General features: G+C 32.6%; 2 protein-coding genes across 2 annotated transcripts; one reads left to right on the top strand and one right to left on the bottom strand.

Moving 5' to 3' along the window:
• The first annotated feature begins 2,643 nt into the window (after positions 1-2,643).
• On the top strand, positions 2,644-4,688 carry LOC8263046 (ethylene-responsive transcription factor RAP2-4). The gene has a single exon (XM_002513849.4). The coding sequence runs from the start codon at positions 3,225-3,227 to the stop codon at positions 4,374-4,376; it is 1,152 nt and encodes a 383-aa protein (XP_002513895.1). The 5' UTR covers positions 2,644-3,224; the 3' UTR covers positions 4,377-4,688.
• Positions 4,689-9,676: 4,988 nt separating this feature from the next.
• On the bottom strand, positions 9,677-16,047 carry LOC8263047 (endoplasmic reticulum-Golgi intermediate compartment protein 3). The gene is made up of 13 exons (XM_002513850.4): positions 15,564-16,047; positions 15,137-15,210; positions 14,775-14,858; positions 14,562-14,642; positions 13,519-13,599; positions 13,154-13,246; positions 11,018-11,197; positions 10,820-10,887; positions 10,651-10,702; positions 10,469-10,522; positions 10,292-10,384; positions 10,101-10,167; positions 9,677-10,006 (listed from the first exon to the last, which is right to left on the bottom strand). The coding sequence occupies exons 1-13, from the start codon at positions 15,703-15,705 to the stop codon at positions 9,915-9,917; spliced, it is 1,161 nt and encodes a 386-aa protein (XP_002513896.1). The 5' UTR covers positions 15,706-16,047; the 3' UTR covers positions 9,677-9,914.
• Positions 16,048-19,939: the final 3,892 nt, after the last annotated feature.

Genomic DNA, 19,939 nt, shown 5'->3' with positions numbered 1-19,939 from the left:
TATATAGATTAAGGAAAGCCTAATAGGCTGTACATTCTACAATACAAGTTACCATTCCTTTTCTTATGGTCATTTCACCATATTTTCTAAGCAAAGGTTCTAATATAAATTTCCACCAAAGAATTTCATAATCTCAACCAGAATTAGTCATGAAAAGCAAGAACAATATTAAGTTTAAACATTTTTAGTTAAAATCATTAATAACAAAAATATTTTATTATTGTTGTTATGAATGTTGTCTAGTATAAAGTTAATTTTTTTCTATGTAATCTTGTATTTTATTTTATATCACAATGAATGGACAAACTATTATATTGGATCTATAGTCTAACCAACAATTATTAATTCGTAGTCTTCCCTTCATCAAGTAATATAGCAGCCAAATCCAAAATTATATGCACAAGCAACCCTTTTGCTTAGAATGGGCATGATGAGATTGTGCGCATTAGAATAGTTGACCAATTCTAATTATCATCTAATTTATCTTTTTTTTTTTCTTCTTTCAATTATAGCTTTAACAACAACAAAATAATAGTAATGGTAATAATAAAAGCCAGAAAAAATATGGGAACGACGGATTTTTTTAAGTTTTTGCAAAACAACCGGGGCACGTGCGTTCGGGTCTGGGTCCCCACCGACATGACCCGAGATTCATTCTGGGATTTTTCCTTCTCTGTTAACTCATGTTGGTCGACTAACTCAACCAATATTGTCCGAGTTCGAGTTCACCCGCAGTATAACTTTGCCAAGGAAAGAACTTTTACGCGATATTACAGAGCGTGTTATGCACTATCGTATCAGACCAAGCCACGCGAAGCATGCAGGGTTCATGACTGAGAGTGGGTCAAATGCATCTAACAATATTGGCTGCATGAAGACCAATATCGCGTCTTGCTCTTCAGCTACTGGCGCCGCAAATGAAGTGCCCATCCCACTCGCACTGCACCAGCACGTGACATGTTCTTTTGTCTGTTCGAATTTTCACCTCAATTTACTTATCCTGCGCGGTAACTGAATTCAGCAGCCGCGGTGCAAATTAAATTAAATTTTCGTAAATTTGAAGGCTAAAGCCAGTAGGCACGCGTTGGTGAGCAGAAAGAATTATGACATCAGTGTTGATCCAAGAAAGAGAGTAGCCGTCGGATAAGCAAATAATGACATGAAAAACATTATTATAGATGTTGAGCATGAGCTGACTTTTTAGATAAAGCAATTATGTTAAGAGCTCTCATGCTTTACATGATTAGCATAATGTATTATTACTAATAATTTCTTTGTCCCACTTAAGTTGTTTTGGTAAATAGTGGTTTTAATTTTTATAAAAGCTATATGTACTTTAGGAGCTTATAATCTTCATCAATATAATTAGAATCTCATATTTCTTATATGTTGTATATTAGCCAGTGTTTTAGATCAATTATTTAATTAATATTCTTTTTGTCTGTAGAGATAATACTTTTTTTTTTACAGGAGATGCACACAATTATTTTTATAATTTTGTTTTCCGGACGTTTATTTCAAAACATTTTTTAAAATATTGTTAACCCTGCGTCCCTATCCTCAAGTGTAATTATAATTTTATATTATAGGAATACAATAATGACCCCAGGCATCAATACGCCCACTCGTCTAGAAATAAAATCCTGTAATTGGTCAATGCTCAGTGGGTAGAGTATCAGCCTTATTTTAACAAGTATTTCTTAGGCATGTAATCATTTTCAAGATAGACTATCGAAGCAACTTCCCAATGGCAGCTTTGGAATTTAAAAGCAATGAGATTAGATTAATAATTCATTTTACCTTTTCTGGAGAATAATAGCAGAAATGTTATTACTGCTGGACCTTTGAGATTGAATTTTAATTTTCATAGTTTCTTATTATAGAAAATTGCAATTATCATTCAATCAACAAGTTTTTTTTTATTATATAAAAAATAATAGTCCATTCTCTCCAAATAAAGAAACGAGATTAAAAAGAATACTCCACAGACAAATTAAAAACAAAGAAATGGAAGTTGGCAACCAATTTAATAACACCACAGCTGTTTTATCAACCGTCGTCGCCTCAATTTAAAGATATAGAGTATTAGTTTTTGGGGCACAGCCTTATCTCCCTAATTAAATTTACATCTCATGCTTAAATTATATCCATTAATCATCGGATTTAGTATTAATCTATTTCTTTTATTTAGCATCCACTCATTATTTTAAAACAAAGTAGCTTGAGCGTGCAAAGATCAAAAACTAATTATTACCAAATTAAATATTTAAAAGACAAAAGAGTAATGGGCATTTTATTATTAGCCTCCGAAAAAGAAAGTGTGAAAGCATAAAAACAAAGTCAACAAATGTTTAATTGTCAAAAAATTAAGCAAAACCCAACTCCCACTTGACGCTAATTGCTGGGACACGTGTCATTCGCTGCTTAGCACATTATTACACGTGGCAGAGATCGGACGGTTCAATTGCATTGATTGAATAAGTCACACGTCATGAATAGAAATGGGCGAGGGGACCTCAAACCAAAAAAAATTAAAAAAGAAAACTCGAGTGAGGTTAGAAAGAAAGAGAAAAATTGTAATTAACGAAAGGATTAATTAAGTTAATTACGGCCATGTAGTCTATATATAATGGGGAAGTGAGCCTCAGACAAAACAAGAGAGGCGTGAGTTGTCTAAAAGATAAAAAGAGAGAAAAAAAGAGTGCTTTGAGAGGAAAAGAGTGGTTCTTGACTAGTGATTGTTCTTGATTTCAGTCTTGCTTCCCCCTTCTGCTAATCCCCGCTTCTCTGAATCCCTTTCTGTTAATCATCTGTCTTTCAAATTTGTAATTGTTTTGGGTTTGTTTTTGAGAAATTTTTTTTCCAAAAGAAATGAGTAGAAAGCAAACTTAAAGAAAAAAGATTTATAGAAAGCCAGGTGTTTTCAGAATCGAGATCCAGGTCTTTTAATTGTATCTTGTAATTTTTTTAAAAGGATTTTAGTTCTCTTAGCTGAATCAGCTTGAAGGGTTAATTTTTGGTGCCCCTCAAGATTGGTTTTTGTGTTTTTAGGTTCTTGAATCAATAGAGGTTGTCTATTTCTATACCTCTTTGATCTCTTCTTTTTAAAGATTTGATTTCTATTTTTTAGAACCTGTTCTTTTTAATTTGGGTAAGAACCAGGTTTGATTTTCTTGGTAATTTTGTTAGTTTAAGTTGAGAAAGAAATTAGCTTTTGAGAAGAAATGGCAGCTACAATGGATTTCTACAGTAGCAGTAGCAGACATAACCTTCAAAATGACCTCTTTGGAGGTGGTGAGCTAATGGAAGCACTTGAACCTTTTATGAGAAGTGCTTCTTCTTCAAGTACTCCTTCTCCTTCTCCTTCTTCTCTTTCACCTTCTTCTTTACCTCCTCTTCCTTCTACTTCTTACTATAACAATAACAACGACAGTTACCTTTCTTTCTCTTCTCTTTCTCCCTTTTCTTCTATTCAAGACCAAGATCAGACCTTTTTGTACTCGAATGGTTGCTCAACATCAAATACCCTACCATTTTCAAATGGGTTTTTGATTCAAGACCAAACTATTAGTACTAGTCTTCCGCAACCATTGAATGGTTCAATTGGTCTGAACCACCTTACCCCAACTCAGATCCATCAGATCCAAACCCAATTCCATCTCCAAAATCATACCTATCCTTTGCACCATAACCAAAATAGCCTAAACTTTTTAAGTCCGAAACCAATCCCAATGAAGCAGGTGGGTTCACCACCAAAACCCACAAAACTCTATAGAGGAGTGAGGCAGCGACATTGGGGAAAATGGGTAGCAGAGATCAGACTGCCAAAGAACCGTACAAGACTCTGGCTTGGGACTTTCGACACTGCAGAAGAAGCTGCTTTGGCTTATGACAAGGCGGCTTATAAGCTTCGTGGTGACTTTGCAAGGCTTAACTTCCCTAATCTCCGTCATCAGGGTTCCCATATTGAAGGAAAATTTGGCGAGTATAAACCTCTCCATTCAGCTGTTGATGCGAAACTGCAAGCTATATGTGAAAGCTTAGCACAATCTTCTTCGCAGAAACAAAGTGGAAAAGGTGAAAAGAACTCGACAAAAAAGAGTAAGAAAACGCCTGAGGTAGTTAAGGAAGAAGCTAAGCCAACGCAAGAGCAGCATGAGGTTGCTGTTGGTGTTGAAGACAAGTGTTGCAAGGTTGAGACACAGTCTCCTTTGTTGACAGAGAGCGAAGGGTCAGGCGGATCTTGTTCGCCTTTGTCTGATCTTACTTTCCCGGATTTTGAAGAGGCTCCTTTGGATGTTGATTCTAGCAACTTTATGTTGCTTAAGTACCCATCTTATGAGATTGATTGGGCTTCACTTTTATCATCTTCTTAAGATCTTTTAGGTTTTATCGTGTATTTTTTTTCCTGTCTGTAGGATAGTTGGTTGCTGCAATGGAGTTTTTGGCAGTTGCAGGACCAAAGGTCTTTTAAGTACTATGGTTAGGGTAAATAATGTTGATATCATTATGTAAATCTATACCATGGGTTGGCTAGTTTTTTTTTTCTTGCTCAACCATGGAGAAATTGTACTTCTGCTACTATTACCAGTTGCTTTTGTGTCTAGAGTTGTCATGTATTTGTACTATTTTATTGTTAGCAAGAACTTGTTATATTTTGTATGTAATTTGAGCTCTACTTCGTCTAAGTTTAATCTTTTACTGAGTTTGTGATATTATCTGCTTATCTTTTACCAGTCGGGAAACGATCTAAATAAAAAAAGCTATAAAACTTTGACGCTCTAAAGAAACATCTGGTTCATGAATAATTTATGGATGGCGTACTGCCCAATTGGTATTGGACTTGTTTACAAGAAATTGGCATGGAAGTTGTCCTTTAGGCTTTTAAGATTTGTTGCTGCAGGCTTCAAGATTTTAAATTCAACTTCAACTGGTGCTGCAACCGTGCTTTAAGCTTTTGAGTTAAAGCTTAATTGGTATTTTAAATTGCTCACTCCAATTAGTATTGAAATTATTATGAAGGTCTTAGTTGGAATTTCTTTTAGAGCCAGATTAATAAAAAGTATAGGAAAAATCATGAACATCTGGATAAGCTCTAAAGTTGTGAATTAATTGAACATCAATGGACAAATGGAAAAGAGATATTTTTGCAGTGACCACCTGAGAGCTATGGATCTACGGTTTGGCCAATTTGAGTGCATGGCATGGACATGGACGGTGGCATGTGGCTGTGTTTCCTGTTTTTTCAACAAGGAAAGATTCCATGTGATCTAGATTGATAACATAGCTACTGTTTTTAGATTATTAATGAGTGTTGCATGATTTTTCTGATCATCTAACCCATGGAAATTAAATCTGGACCATCAGCTGCTTCTTCCCAATAAGTGCAAAAGAGTCTATGGTTAGTGTTTTATGTACAAAAGGGAATGGACACAGCTTAAAATCATTTCCCAAATTCAGGTCCTTTTTTGGTGGCTAACATGATTCTTTAGCCAATTCCCTGTGTGAACACAAACATGGTGACGGTGAACAAGGTTTATTATCCCATATTTCTTTTCTTTTATACAAAGAACAGAATCTGCACATAGACACAGCAGAAAGCAAAGACAAATAATACATGGTTTTGTTTGTTTTAGCACCTCAATACCATCAAATCTTTACAGAAGTTAAATTAGAAACGGGATTATGTTTTAATCTAATATAAAGTTGTTGAACGAAGATGCACATGGGTTGGTCACAAGATTTCAAAAAATAATTAACCCTTGGGTTAAGGCTTTTCCTTTCTAAAAAGCAGAACATCCAAATATAACTTTGTCGATTTGCCATTTGATGATGATGCTAGTACTAACAATTATGGCACGCGTGAACCAGGCTCACATCTCCATAGCCAAGCTTTTGAAAACCCTTTTTTAATGTCATCAACTAATTGTATATACAACAACAACAGTGTAATCACATGATTTTTCTTTTCGAAATTTAACCAGTAACCACATGATTTTGCTCTTGTTTTTTTAACCCGAAAGTTACAGAATTTTTCCTCAGATAAACTTGCCCCAAGAATGGAAATGTTGTCTTCTTCCTTTTAACCTTAAACCGATGTCTCGTTTACGCTGCCGGCTGAGATTAAGGGATAAAGAAAAAAGAGCAAATGTCTTCACTTCCGAAGTTTCCAAGTGCAATGAATTATACTGAAGATTGAGGTTTGGATATGAAGAAATTCTTGCATGTATAGCTGGTGTATGATTCCACGTTACAAGTTGTTGTCTCGAGATCGTAAAATTACAGGTTCAAATCCGGGCCCAAGTTAATTTAACGGAATATAAGTATGCATTATATACCTAAATTTACATGTTACATATTCCATGGCAAGTATACCCTTCTAATTTATGAAAGTGGCATACCTAATTCAGGCAAGACTTTGACAACCATGATGATCAAGAATAATATTAGTGGTCAATTGGAATTTAAGACAGTGGGGCAATACGTGGAAATTTTCATAATAGTCCTATCCTATTAATCCTCCCTCCTTTTCATCTTAATTTTACTTGCATATAAAATGAATGTTAATTTTAGATAATGACTTTGCCATTGATGGGAAGCAATAGCCCTTAATGGCTAGCTAGTTGGAAATTCTACCAAGAACTTGCAACTTGATTATGTACACACACCTACCCAGAGAAGGCCTAATTAGTATTTATTACTACAACAAGCAACTTATGAATAGAGCTTGTGAATCCCCGGTCCAGCTTATCATTAATAATTAAGGAAAAACAATGATATGATCGTGTTAATCATAAGATTAAGTATATCAAAAATAGATGTTTGGGAAAGCTCTAGAAGAGTAGTGGATAGCTATTTAGTTTTCTTTTTTAAATATATAATATGTAAAGATATTTAAAAAGGTTGCTAATAGCTAATAAGATTTTGACATCATATATTTTGAAACAATTCTATTTTGAAGCTTTTCATCAATATTTACATTTTTAAAAAATAAATTAACTCGATTATCCTTCTAAAATATTATATCAAGTAACATTATCTAAAAAATTAACATAGTAAATCAACTTTTGAAAAAGTAATTTAGTTAACAACTTTAATGTAATTAAAGTTTTCAAATTATAAAATAAGACCTCCCTTCTATTTATTTTTATACTATAACTAAAAATATACATATAAACAAGACTTATTATTATTATTATTATTATTATTATCATAACTCATCCAATATAACAACAAATACATTGATATTTAAATTAATAGAGGTTTTAGCCATTGAACATACTATTAGTAACATTCACTATAATCAATCAGCTATCAAATAACAATTACCAATCACTAATTACTTGTCTGTTATAGTCTGACCAAACAAGCAACTAACTATAGATGATGATTAGTTGTTGTGTAATAGTAACCTCTTATAGAGAGAAGGAGGGGTGAAAAATAAGGAAGCTGCTGCCAAAAATTAAAATTCTCAGATAAAAAGGAAGAATATTTAATAAGTGGTGGGTATATCTTATCTCTTTTCATCACTTCAATAAGCATAAATAATAGAACCAAAAGGAAAAAATACAGAAGTGACGATCTTAAGAGATCAGCAGCAGCCTTCCTTTATGCTTATTCTTTCTTCACATAATTAAAAAAGAAAAAAAAAAAAAGGTGCGTTCACACCAACAAGGAAGAAAGTGAGGAGATCCCTGAAAGGTCCAGGTGCCTGTCAAGAATCTTAATTTTCCCAAAGCTTATTCAATTAATCAATCTAATGATTTGATACCCTTTTCTTTTCTGGGTATTTAATAATCTTATAATTTATGTGAAACCACTTTGATAAGATTGGGATAAGATGTGTAAATGAACATTGTTATTTGAGAAAGTTGCAAAAACAGTTCTGATCTACTTCGGCTACTAGTTTTGCTTTTGCTAATTGTTGGATATTAAGACAGTCTTAATTCTATGTTCGCTAACCTTGGGTTTCCTGTCATGCTCTGCTCAAACTCCCGTCCATAAGATTACTTGGGATTTATTTATTCAAGACTGGGTTTTGCATGTGGAGATAAGATATAATAATTATAATAAAAAAGGATAAAGATAAATTATTATCCAGTTGAATATTCGATACAAAATTGGTAAAATCAGACGCTAGATAAAATAAAATTAATTGTACTTAGCATATAAACATATGTTAATAATTAATCCTTACAATTTCATACTTAAAAAGTGATAAATATTTAAGAAATTTTGATTCTTAAAAACTTTTTAAATATCTTAAATTTATTTGATTACTTTTACTTTACTCTTTTATTAATTATAATACGCTATTTATCTATCTTTTATAAAAAAAAAAAAAATTAAATAAAAAACTTGAAACAAGTATTTAAAAGTGCTTTGATAAAAGTACAGAGTAAATTTTATTCCAGAAGTAAGATAAGTTTATTCCCCATTTTCTGGAAAGAACTAAAAATTAATATATCATTTTTTTTGTCTCTCTACGCATCAAACAAGATAAAAGTATTTGCCTTTTTTAAGAAAAGGAAAATTTAAATTTTCATATCTTGTTTGTGCTGTGCTATCCAACCAAAGGCAACCTAAATGGCTAAACTTCCAGAGAGTACTTGGACTTGATACAGCTACGAGGAACATGTCTTTGTCTGTTCCTACCGACGGACTTAGAACATAATAATGGGCTAAATTTTAAAGAGTAAGCGACTAAGATCTCTTCGCTTCAGCATTGAAACAAAGGAGAAACGGTCTTGTACATACATATTACAAAGCTCAAGTGGGGGGTGGGATCCAAATACCAATTAGGGTTGGCTAAAACAGTCATTTTTATATACCCAATGACCAACTTGATTATATTCCCTCTTAACTTTCTAAAAGAATACCCATTCAGTCATAGCTGATTTATATAACTGTTTAATAACAAATTTCATAATATGTAAAGCAATTAATATGGATTTAATTGATATTTAAAGTATAATTTTATCAAGTAATATATAAATAAAAATATAAAAACGAAACTGAATAAATAAAATAGAAATAAGGCTGCAGCAAAATGCATGGACCATATATATCATGATAATCCAAGTGGGGGCTCTAAATAATCTTTAACCCTTAAAGGACTTCTACAAACAAAAATATCCAATATATATATATATATATATATATATATATATATATATATATATATATGTATAAAGAAGTAATAAAATACAATGATTGTAATAAGAGAAAAGTACATAAAAAAAGATAGTGGAACATGTATTAGAGTAGATAAAATTCTAGAAAGACAAAAACCATCCACCTCGTCGTCCTGTCCTCAATGGAAAATTCACAATCTAAGCCTATGCCCACGCACTTTCCAACTCTGACCTCAAAGCCCAAGCAATTATTTCCATATCCATTTCCACTGGTGCACCAATAGACAAACATCCATTCTCCCAATGGAGATTGTTATAGCTTGGGGTTGTTTCTTATATCATTGCAAACTAAATTGTTAACAATAGAAGGAATACATGAGGGAGCCTCTATTTGTCCAAATCGGCAAACATATGAACTATAATTTAGGCGCGATTGTTTCTTCATTCTCTCTACGCATTCCTACGAGTTATCAGCTAAGAGAACAATGAAAAAGCCCCTTTCACACACACCATTATATATCAACAGTTTCATTACATTAACCTGGAAAAAAATGAGCTGAGAGGCATATTTCATTGCATGTATAAAATGAACTACCAAATAACTCTAATTCATTGTATCATACATCACGATTCACGACAAATTCTTAGTTGTGATCCAAAGAAGCTCCCCCCTATCCAATCCAAAATAGACTTTGTCCAGCCCAATTCATTTCTATTTGAGAAGCTACTAACTGTCTAACCAACCAGATACAGCAGCAACCCAGGCCAATTAGAACGCCATCAACTAAATTTACCAATTTCCATCTTCTTCTTGATTGCCTTTTGACCATGATATATAAACGAATCCAGTATTCCCGAAACAGTGAAAACACCTATGAAAAGCAAATAATATTACACATAATTGACATCCTATAAATACATATTATGAAAAAAATTTACGTTCATGGGAATTGGGAGGTTTTTTACCTCCAACTATAGCGCACACATTCGTTAGGAAGTGCAAGAATGACACGTGCTCCTCTGTGAAAGTCACCTGCACAGTACAAAGCAGATACAGAAAAATCAGACAGATGACTGGAAAGCTTCAACAGTAACCAAGCCTCGATGCTCTAAAACTTTGAACTTGCTTAGATGCTAAAATTGTGACAGAAACCCACCTTAATGGGAGAAAGATCATAAAAGAAGAATACTCCTGGGAGGGATTGAAGGCGACCTGCTTCTGCACTCCTAAAATGTTCAGTCACTGAAAACTGGAAAAGAAAGTTGCTGAGATCACTTTAGGTTCAGTAACATATAAAAGAATGTCAAACTAAAATTTATGAATTGCTCCAAACCTGGTTCGACTGAATCGTGTATCCGCTAACATCTGTGTAAACAGTAGGTACAACCTGTAAAATTAAAGATCCAATTCAGTGAAATCCCATGGAAAAAAAAATTAGAGTTCCTTAATACTTCTTTATATTAAAAGGAGAACTGATAAAAAGTAACAGCTGATGCACTTGTCTAGGACAATAACCTTGATAAAATACTGGTACATCCCACTTGGAGTTTCTTGTGTCCAGTGCACACTGAGAGTTAAAAGAATTTTAAACATAAAATGTGATATGGGTTAAGGAGAAAATCATTTCAAGCTTCAAGCACAATAAATATGTAAATGAAAACATGAAGCAAGAACAGACAATTACCCATCAAGAGGGTTCACAACACCAGGAAAATAATCCCCAAAAGCTAGCCGATTAATCTTGTGACTTATCTGCACCACATTTTACAAATTCTTGAATGGCTTTTGAAATTAAGCATGATAATTTGTTTCTTTGAAGGAGCAATTATCAAATAAAGATGCTTAATCTCCCGGAAGGCCAAAAAAATAGAACATCTCTTACATTAAAACTATCCTTTTGGAATGCCAGTAGATCATGCACATGAACATTTGATTGTTGAAAACTCTTTCCAGGTGCGAAGTGAAAATTACCAGCCACCTTATTAACTTCCAAGAATCCATAAATGTTGCACCCTTCACCTTCTTCATCTTTAATCCTCTGTAGGAAACCTTCTCTCTTGCACTGAACATCATTTGTGAAATAGAAACAGAAAATCAGGATAAGAATAAATCAAACTTATCATAACATGAAAAAAAAATGAGACGATCTGATTTATTCACTTATATATGGCAAAAATCTCAAAGAATGATCTATACATAAGAACACAAAAGATCTCAAAGAATGATCTATATGTAAAAATACTATGTCAGGATACCAGTGGAGGGTAAGCCTTGTTGCTACATAGATGGAAAGTGGAAACCCTTTTTCGACCTATTCTGGATAGGTGATCAAGAATGGGATGCATCCTATGCTGAATGCCAGCTCCAAGCAGTCAACTTAAACATACCAAGATGCATTTTATGCTGGATATGTTACCTATTACAATTCAGAGAAGGCAATCCATTATTAATATCTCTACTTACCAAATGTTCTCCACTATGATGGAAAGGGGAAACCCTTACCTGTTCCCTGAGATAATTGGTTCCTATCGAATAGAACAATGATATATCCTAATTTCTAACCCTCCAAGTTCCAACAGCCAAGTAGAGGAATAAAAGAGAAATCCTCACAACTACATTCACTTGAGATGGTAAAAATCCTGCATTAATTTACTTAAAAATTTCCACTTCACATACATTTATGCTTTTTTAATGTTCTTCAAAATAAGATGATTATATCCACAGTTGTTAATGGCGTACATCGGGTGCAAGGTGCATGGGGTTCAAGCCTCTGTGCCTCAAACCGTTTCACGCGGCAACTTTAGTAAGGCGTGTGCCTTAGTGCATTGGTGAGGTGCAAAAAAACGTGTACCTTGCAAATATTTGACTCAGATACTTGTTTTTGTCTTCTGAATTAAATTGGACTATTGATGCTAAATAACAATAAGATGTACCATAAGTCCATCCACACCTGATCACTTCAAGAAACAGAGAGACAGCAAAAAGATTCGAGAATCACTTTCTACAAGCCAAAAGAAGGGAAGAAACATGGGTTTCCAACAGCAGCCCTCTTTGCCTCTCCAAAGAGAGAAAAAAAAACAGCTGTCTTGAGTCTCTTCCTCTCCAAAACGGCACAGCATAACAAAGTCCATCTCTCACTTTCTTTCTCTTTCTATTTTTCTCTTCATCTCTCATTCTGATCTTATGGCATTCTAATATATATATATTTTTTCTCCTCTCCACTTTTTTCTCCCTTTCTATACCTCATTCTTCTACTCTTCATCTCTATTACAGCTGCTATGCTGTAAGTTTTTTAGCCAGTGATTTTTTTCTTTTCCTTTTTCTACTATGTGAACATGATATGCATGCTTATAGTTGTGCTGTTCATGATAGTTTTCTTTTGCTATTATTGTCCTGTCTTTTTTTTTTTTTTTTGCATAATTAGATGTTGTACTTGTCTTTTTGTTTCTTATTTGCATCATACACGGTTTGTATATCATAATTCACAATCATCTATTATGGTAATAGTTCTAGACTTTTAATACATTTCTTTCCTTTAAATTTTTCAGCTCATTGCTTGGAGATGTTTTGAAGATGAGAAGAGAAAATAAAAAGTGACAATGAAGAATTTGATGAAGAAGATGATTATATTGAGCTTATTAATGATGATGAGTAGTTGTTTTGTGCAAGATGTTTTAAGAATATAGTTGTTTCATAGAAGTCTTTTTTTTAGGCTCACTTGGGTGCTTACATGCACCTTGTGCCCAGGCTCCAGGACACCCTGGCACTGATGCGCTTGCGCCTTTATTAACTATGAATATATCATTATGAGCAAGACTGGCACAGGTGGGGAAGGGGAAGATATTACCACCATGTTATCAATCTCTAATGAAATTGAACACTCAGAGAATTGGCACAAAATTTGATATTTATCACATTCATCTGCTCATGTTCTCCCATAATCCAGAATTTATGCACCAAAATATATCTACACGTTGCTTAGCTCCAGGAAAAAAATTTAAATGACATGCTAACAGACCTGGTCAATCAAATCTGGATTTGACAACGCCCAACCTTTCTTCCGATATGCTTCCCGGACATCCTCACAGGAATTACAACAATCCTCATCTGACTGCAATATACAAGGAAATATTACAAAGAAACCATAGACAATATAAAGAGTATCATTTCATATGATATCTATGACGGTAGGAAGAATAATTAAGACATTCCATGAAGGTTCCTGAAAGCTAGAATGATAAATTGCAATTAAAAAAGATTGATGATTTTCTTTTCCTAAAAAGCTTTTAGAATGCTAAGTGGATTGGTTGACAAGTATACAGTGTAGCACTTCAAAATTGCACTGAACATTTCTTTTAATAGCAATCAGACAGATAAGCTTACTGCTTCAGCACCATAACAGGAGCCACAATATGTCTCATTATGCTCAAGCCTGCCACCATGTCTCTGCAAAGGGTTTTCAATCTGCACCATGTAGAAACAGCAATGAGCCACATAGGGAAAGAAAGAAAAGAAAAGAATAGATGCATTTCTTCAAATCAGTATGCTAAAATAGATCAAGCATAATAGTCCCAGCAAAGAAAGAATAGACAAGAAATCTTGTAATCAGTAAAAAGGAGTGAAGTCACAAACATTGCCTGAAGATCTTAAATAGAGATGCTCCTTACAAAAGAAAGACTTGCTAAATTTTAAATAGTAACTTTACATCTGCAGCACCCAAAATCAAAATAAATATGAAGATGATGCATGGAGCAGAAAATTGATTAAACCAGCTGTATTTTGACACCTACTAGTGAAACCAATCAGTTATTTCTTTTAATCTAGCATAGAATCAACTAGACTGGTCTTGAGAAAACATTAGACTAATTAATTACAATTAAACACTTGTCATAGAACCGGCTCTAAACTTCCATTTGGTAAAATGATGTATTAACACGGCTAAACACAATTGGTTTTTCTATGTGAAATTATTATTCTCTCATTTAGTCTAACGCACTCGATTGAAACTCAACCAAACTTAAATAGCAAACTAGTGGGGATCAGCTTCTCCAGTTTAGGCTACAAGTTTTAGAAGACAGCTACTTAATCCTATTTGTAATTCTCTACTTCTCCTGTCAGCAAAGGTACACCTCGATTTCATATCTCCTGCAACTTCAACGTGCTTCTCACATCAGTGGATATACCCTCATGTTATGGTCGAGTAGACAAGACTCAAGCCTTGAGGAGGCTTGATTCTCTCTAACTCTTAACAACCATCTAAAGACAAGTTAAAACTCTAGCAATAAAAATGAGTCAATCATTGAGGGCATGCTATCCACGCCACCATAAGCATCAATAAAACATTTGAAGGTAAAATGCAACCAGGAACTTAATTCGATATATGAATAAGCAATCTTATTCCAACATGCAATATTTTATTTACCAACCTTGGGAGCACCAATACCATCTTGGCGTGCTTCTATTACATTGCCATGAGAATCCAGTCTTTTCTTGATGATATCGTGTTTCTGTAGGGGTTACAAGACATCTCAGAAACAGCTCTTGGAAATTATATAAAAACTAGGACAAGTGAGAGAAATGCCTAATTAATAACTTTATACAATCCGGTAAGAGAGATTAATATGTCCTGTTAAACATACCACATCAAGATGTTGCTCTCCACTAATATCCATAGCATCAAGGCTGAGAATAGAACATGGAAGGGCTGGAAAAGTGACGTCAAACTGCACTTTCAGACATCAAATGAAGACATATCTATTACATAGAAGCCCATCATACAGCATTATAGAATTATAAAACTGACGCTCTCAAGAGTATCATAATTGTGCCGATAAGAGAAAGTTGCAAACTTCATGATCTTAATAATGATAAATGTAACAAATTATGTAGGAAATCTGATGCAAAACCCTAAAAGTCTAAATGAAGGTTATAACAGTAAACTTATAAGCTAACTGATACATGTAATTTTATTTTTATTTTTTTGGTAAAAGTAAGGCATTACATTGATGCGTAAAGTTTCCCCTCTCGAAGTATCCACTGCAAGCTTTGTTTCAGTTACAGCATGTATATATAATCCTGCAAACCAGAAAAAAATAAATTTATATTGTTATCAAAGTTAAGATCAAGAAAATAAATTCCCTTTTTTCTGTTCCTCATAAGTAATGCATATAAAAACTTGATTCCAAAAATAATAATGTCTAAACTAAAATGGAAGAAGTAAAACTTCAGAAGCAAAAGAACTGGAGCTCAAAGATTTTAAACTGTGATATCAATTTGAAGGAACACGTATTCAGATCCAATTAAGAGCAAAATACACAAAATAACAATGAAAACAAATAGAGTTTAATTTTACCATAACAACAAAAACAACAGAGTAAAAAAAAAAATAAAACAAAAACCCTAGAGAAAGGTTAATGAAAAGAACGTACGGAGCTCAGAAATGAAAAGGAGAAGCATAAGAATAGAGGAGGCGAGAGTGATAACGCCACCGGAGAGCGTACGGCTATAGAAATCTTCATTGATTTTTGGATATGCGTCTAAATTTCTTAACTTATTCATTATCCCTTCCATTTCGTCACTCTCTTTTTTTTGTTAAGAAAACAAAATCGATCGATCAAACCGACGTTATTGTCAATACATGAATAAATTAATTGGAAAACTATAGTATCTAATTCGATTTAATATCTTAGACGCCTCGTTGAATTTGAAAGAAATAAACCGAGAAATCGATCTGTGGTATTCTTTTTTTTTCTCTGTTCCTTGTTTCAACGAGGCGTTTAAGATTTTATTTTCGTTTTCTTTTTAATTAGCTGACTTCCTTCTTTTTTGCTTTTTGTTTTATTATAATTTGTTTCCTGCCAATTAGATGCGTCGCCGGAGAAGAATGGCCTCTCTTCCCGCGGTAATTACGCTGCTCAGATAAAATATCTCTCTCCTTTCTTTTGTGTTTTATTAGATGGTAATTCTCAAACTCGCTGTTTTTACTGTATTTTTAAAGCTCTTCATTATATAAAACTCGCCAAAATATTTACTTTATAATATCATAAAATAATAATTAGTTATACAATTATCATTTTTATAAAAGTAATATTAAAATTAAAATAGAAATAAAAACATTGTTTTGTATCATTCTTGACAAGATTTAACAAAATATTTGATCTTTATTTTTTTTACTCAAATTTAGAATTAATTTGATACTATAATTCTTATTTTCAAAAATACAAATCAATCATTTTTGGTAATTTATGTACATTTACATATAAATAAAAAGTAATTTATCAATTAATTTTATGTTTAAAATAATACAATGACACTTTATTTAATTTCATATTATAAACACATCTTACAATAATTAAATACAAGCTTCTAGTGAATTTACTTGCTCTTATATTTACATTTATATATATATTAATATACTTCAAACACAACTCGTTTATCCCACGAATTTTAAAACTCTACAACATTTGTATATGATATTTGAGAAATAAATTAAATTTAATTACAATATAAAATCATTATAAAAACTAAATAATAAAAACATATTTAAAAGAAACACAAAATTAGACTTGATGGTACTTGGAGTTTCCTAATTTATGCTGATTTTGGCTGTTTTTGTTAATTTAAGATTCATATTTTAACCAAATTTACCTTAACTAGAATATATAAATAAATTTCACATGTAATTTTTTTGTTTTAAGTTGGGATGAGTCTTTAAAAGACAACATTTTTAATCAATAAAAATTAATAAATCCACTAAAATCTAAACAAATTTTTTATTGAATTTACCAAAGACGGGCCTAAAGGAAAAATTATGTCCAAACCTGAGTTTCCTTTAGATAGAATAGGCAAGGTATGAAGCCCGTGAAGAGGTCCAGGGCGAAACCCATGGACAAGCAAGTTTAAATAACAGATTGGTCTATTTGCACATAAATGGCAACTCACAATGACCAGGAAGGCCATCTAATAGAAAAAGAGAAGAAGAAACACCTGCCTGCAGAGGGCCCAATATCTGTCGGGTCAAGCTCTGCTATAAAGAATAGTATCCGGGCTTTAATAGAGGATTTGGGCCTAAAAGCCTGAATCAATTAGATGAATATTTATATGGAGTCATGACTTGAGATACCAAACGAGCTCAAACATATGATAGCCGACATCGACCTATCTGTTTGCAAGTCAATTCCTAATGGCAGTTTCTCTTTATTTTTTCTAAAAAGTACCATATTTCATGTATAACAAATTATGATTATAGTCTTAGAGTATACAAAAAAATTGAAACATCAGGATCTAATTTGGTGGCCAAACATTTTATGGGAAATTTCTTTGCATGTAATAATATTCTCTATTTTATAAAGAAACCCCTTCCGTGACATTGAAAAAGGAATTATATATAAAATGGGTCGAGTCTTTTTATTGTCTCTTTAATTCAGGACCTTTAAGTTGCAATGCCAGCCAAAAAAAGAAGGAACTATTATTGGTTATCTGGTCCAGCTGAGGGAACTAGGAAACTTCATAAGAACCCATTCAAAAGGATGGAATTATTCTGTTGAAAACAATAAAGAGAGAGTGCAAGAGTTTTAGAAAATTGAGAAATTTGCATGATTCTTTCTAATGATACTTCCATACTATTGCATAAAGAATAATTTAGAGAGGAAAATGCTCCCAACGGACATAATTGTAAGGAATTAAGAAAAAGAAGATCAAATTTTGATTTAGAAAAATATAGTACTGATGTGGTATTAGGAGGAAGAGGATCTTGCAAAGCTTCATTGGTGTGGAAATACTCCACAACCATACACTTGGAAGGAAAAGGAAAAGGTAGTTTTACAGCTGGAATTAATCCTAAAATGAAAAACATGAAATTTTCCACGAAAGAAGGTTCCTTTTGTTTTTGCCATTTAAGACACGTGAAATCCAAATTTGATAAGAGGCTTCAAATTGGAAGTCACATTTCAACTTTTGTCTATCTTTTGTTTATGTCTTTTTTTTCTTTAAATTTTTAAAGTTAATAATTTGTTTTCTGTTACCGCCACCAGCAGTCTCATCATGATCATATATCACCGCATGGGCGCACAAATATCCAATCAAATCATTGGCATAGTATATCAATCAAATCAAATCATTTTATTTTTATTTTATTTATAAATTTTGTGCTTTATGAACTCGCACAAATTTCCTTTTCCTTACTTCAGTTGGACTTGAGACGAATATTTCAAAGTGTTCAATCCGAAGATGATTGTGAAATTGGCCTTTCTTTTTTCACATTTCTACAGTTGTGTCTTGCTGTGATATTGACTTGTCCTCACGCCACCAGAGTTCTTGCATTATTCTACTGTTTAAAAGTCGAAATATGAATTGCTGCTTATGATGTTATTCCAGACTAGGGTTCCAAGAACAAATCAAACATTTCCATTAATTTTAGTTGTATAATTTAAAAAGAAGGGATAATATCTATGATGTACTCAACTCTTACCACTCTTCAAGTTTTTTTACAAAAGAAAGAGAAATGAATATCATGAATTAAATAATTACTATAATCTTACAAGACAAATTAATGGTCCGTTATTACTACCTATTTTTCTTAAGATATGATATCAATCATTTCTGTCTGTGTTATACTGGGATAAAGAGGCAAAATATATGCAAGAAAGGAAGGAAAAACATTTAACAAAACAAAAACATCTCTTAAAAAGACAAGCCAGACAAAGCTCATTTTGTTGGAAAAAGTTGTGGAACTTTCATGCTCTCAAAGGGTCCTTCTGCCCTTTCCCATGTATCTCACTCTACTTTATTGCTTGATATGTAAATCAATTAATTTTAAACATTTTTGGCTTTAAGAAAACCCCACTATTGTTTATCATAATAATAATAATAGATCATATGTTTATCTAGATATAATTAGATACTATATTGATAAAGTATAACAGTGAACACCATTTGATAATATTCTTTCCTAAAATAAATTATTTGGTTTCTTTTGTATTCTCAATCGTATTCCTTCTCTTTAGAAACCATGAATTGAAAATTAACAATTGTTTAAAAAGCAGTAAATAAGTACTAATTCAGGCATTTCAAATTTAAATTTTCTTTATAAAAAGAGTAAAAGTAACTGCTTTTGTAAAAAAAATAATGAAATTTGATTCGGAATCAGCTGAAATTTTTATTTCTATTTCAGCTCGAGTAGAGTATGAGATTAAATTAATAAAATAAAGCTACTTTGCTTAATTGAAAAATTGTGTGGTTCAAGATTTATTTGTTCTAATGTGATTGGCATAGTTATAAGGGCAATAGGATAAAAAGGGCAAAAATTTGAAGTTATAGCAGGAATAGACAAATAAAAGGATACATTCCAATCCTAATTTAAAACAACATCGACATTGGAAAATTATAATATGCAATGTGCTTAGGAGATTACACGTCTATATGTCGTTATTAATGATGATATAGATGACTGTTTATTTTTCTTTTTTTCCTTTCTTTTAAGGAAAAAAGATATCTCATGATAAAAGAAAAACGTACGATCAGAAGGAGTTCATGTTGCAGGAGGTTACGTGCCTAGATAATACTTCAAGACAATCAATTCCAGTTTGGACCATCTAGCTAGTTGGTGGCAGAGGCACTAGAATGATTTTTTTATTTTATTTTATTTTCTTTTGAAAGAAAAAGAAGAAACAAAGAAAATAGAAATTAAAGTAACCTTTTTGAGATACTGACAAATGATCAGTGGAATCAATGATTTAATTTTGCCTAACTGCATTAGATAACATAAGAATTTGGCAATTATTATGTCCTAAGTATGTTCCCATTC

The sequence above is a fragment of the Ricinus communis genome, chromosome 2 (genome assembly GCF_019578655.1).
Source record: "Ricinus communis isolate WT05 ecotype wild-type chromosome 2, ASM1957865v1, whole genome shotgun sequence".
Taxonomy (NCBI): Eukaryota; Viridiplantae; Streptophyta; class Magnoliopsida; order Malpighiales; family Euphorbiaceae; genus Ricinus; species Ricinus communis.
This window is presented reverse-complemented; position numbering and strand designations above follow the sequence as displayed.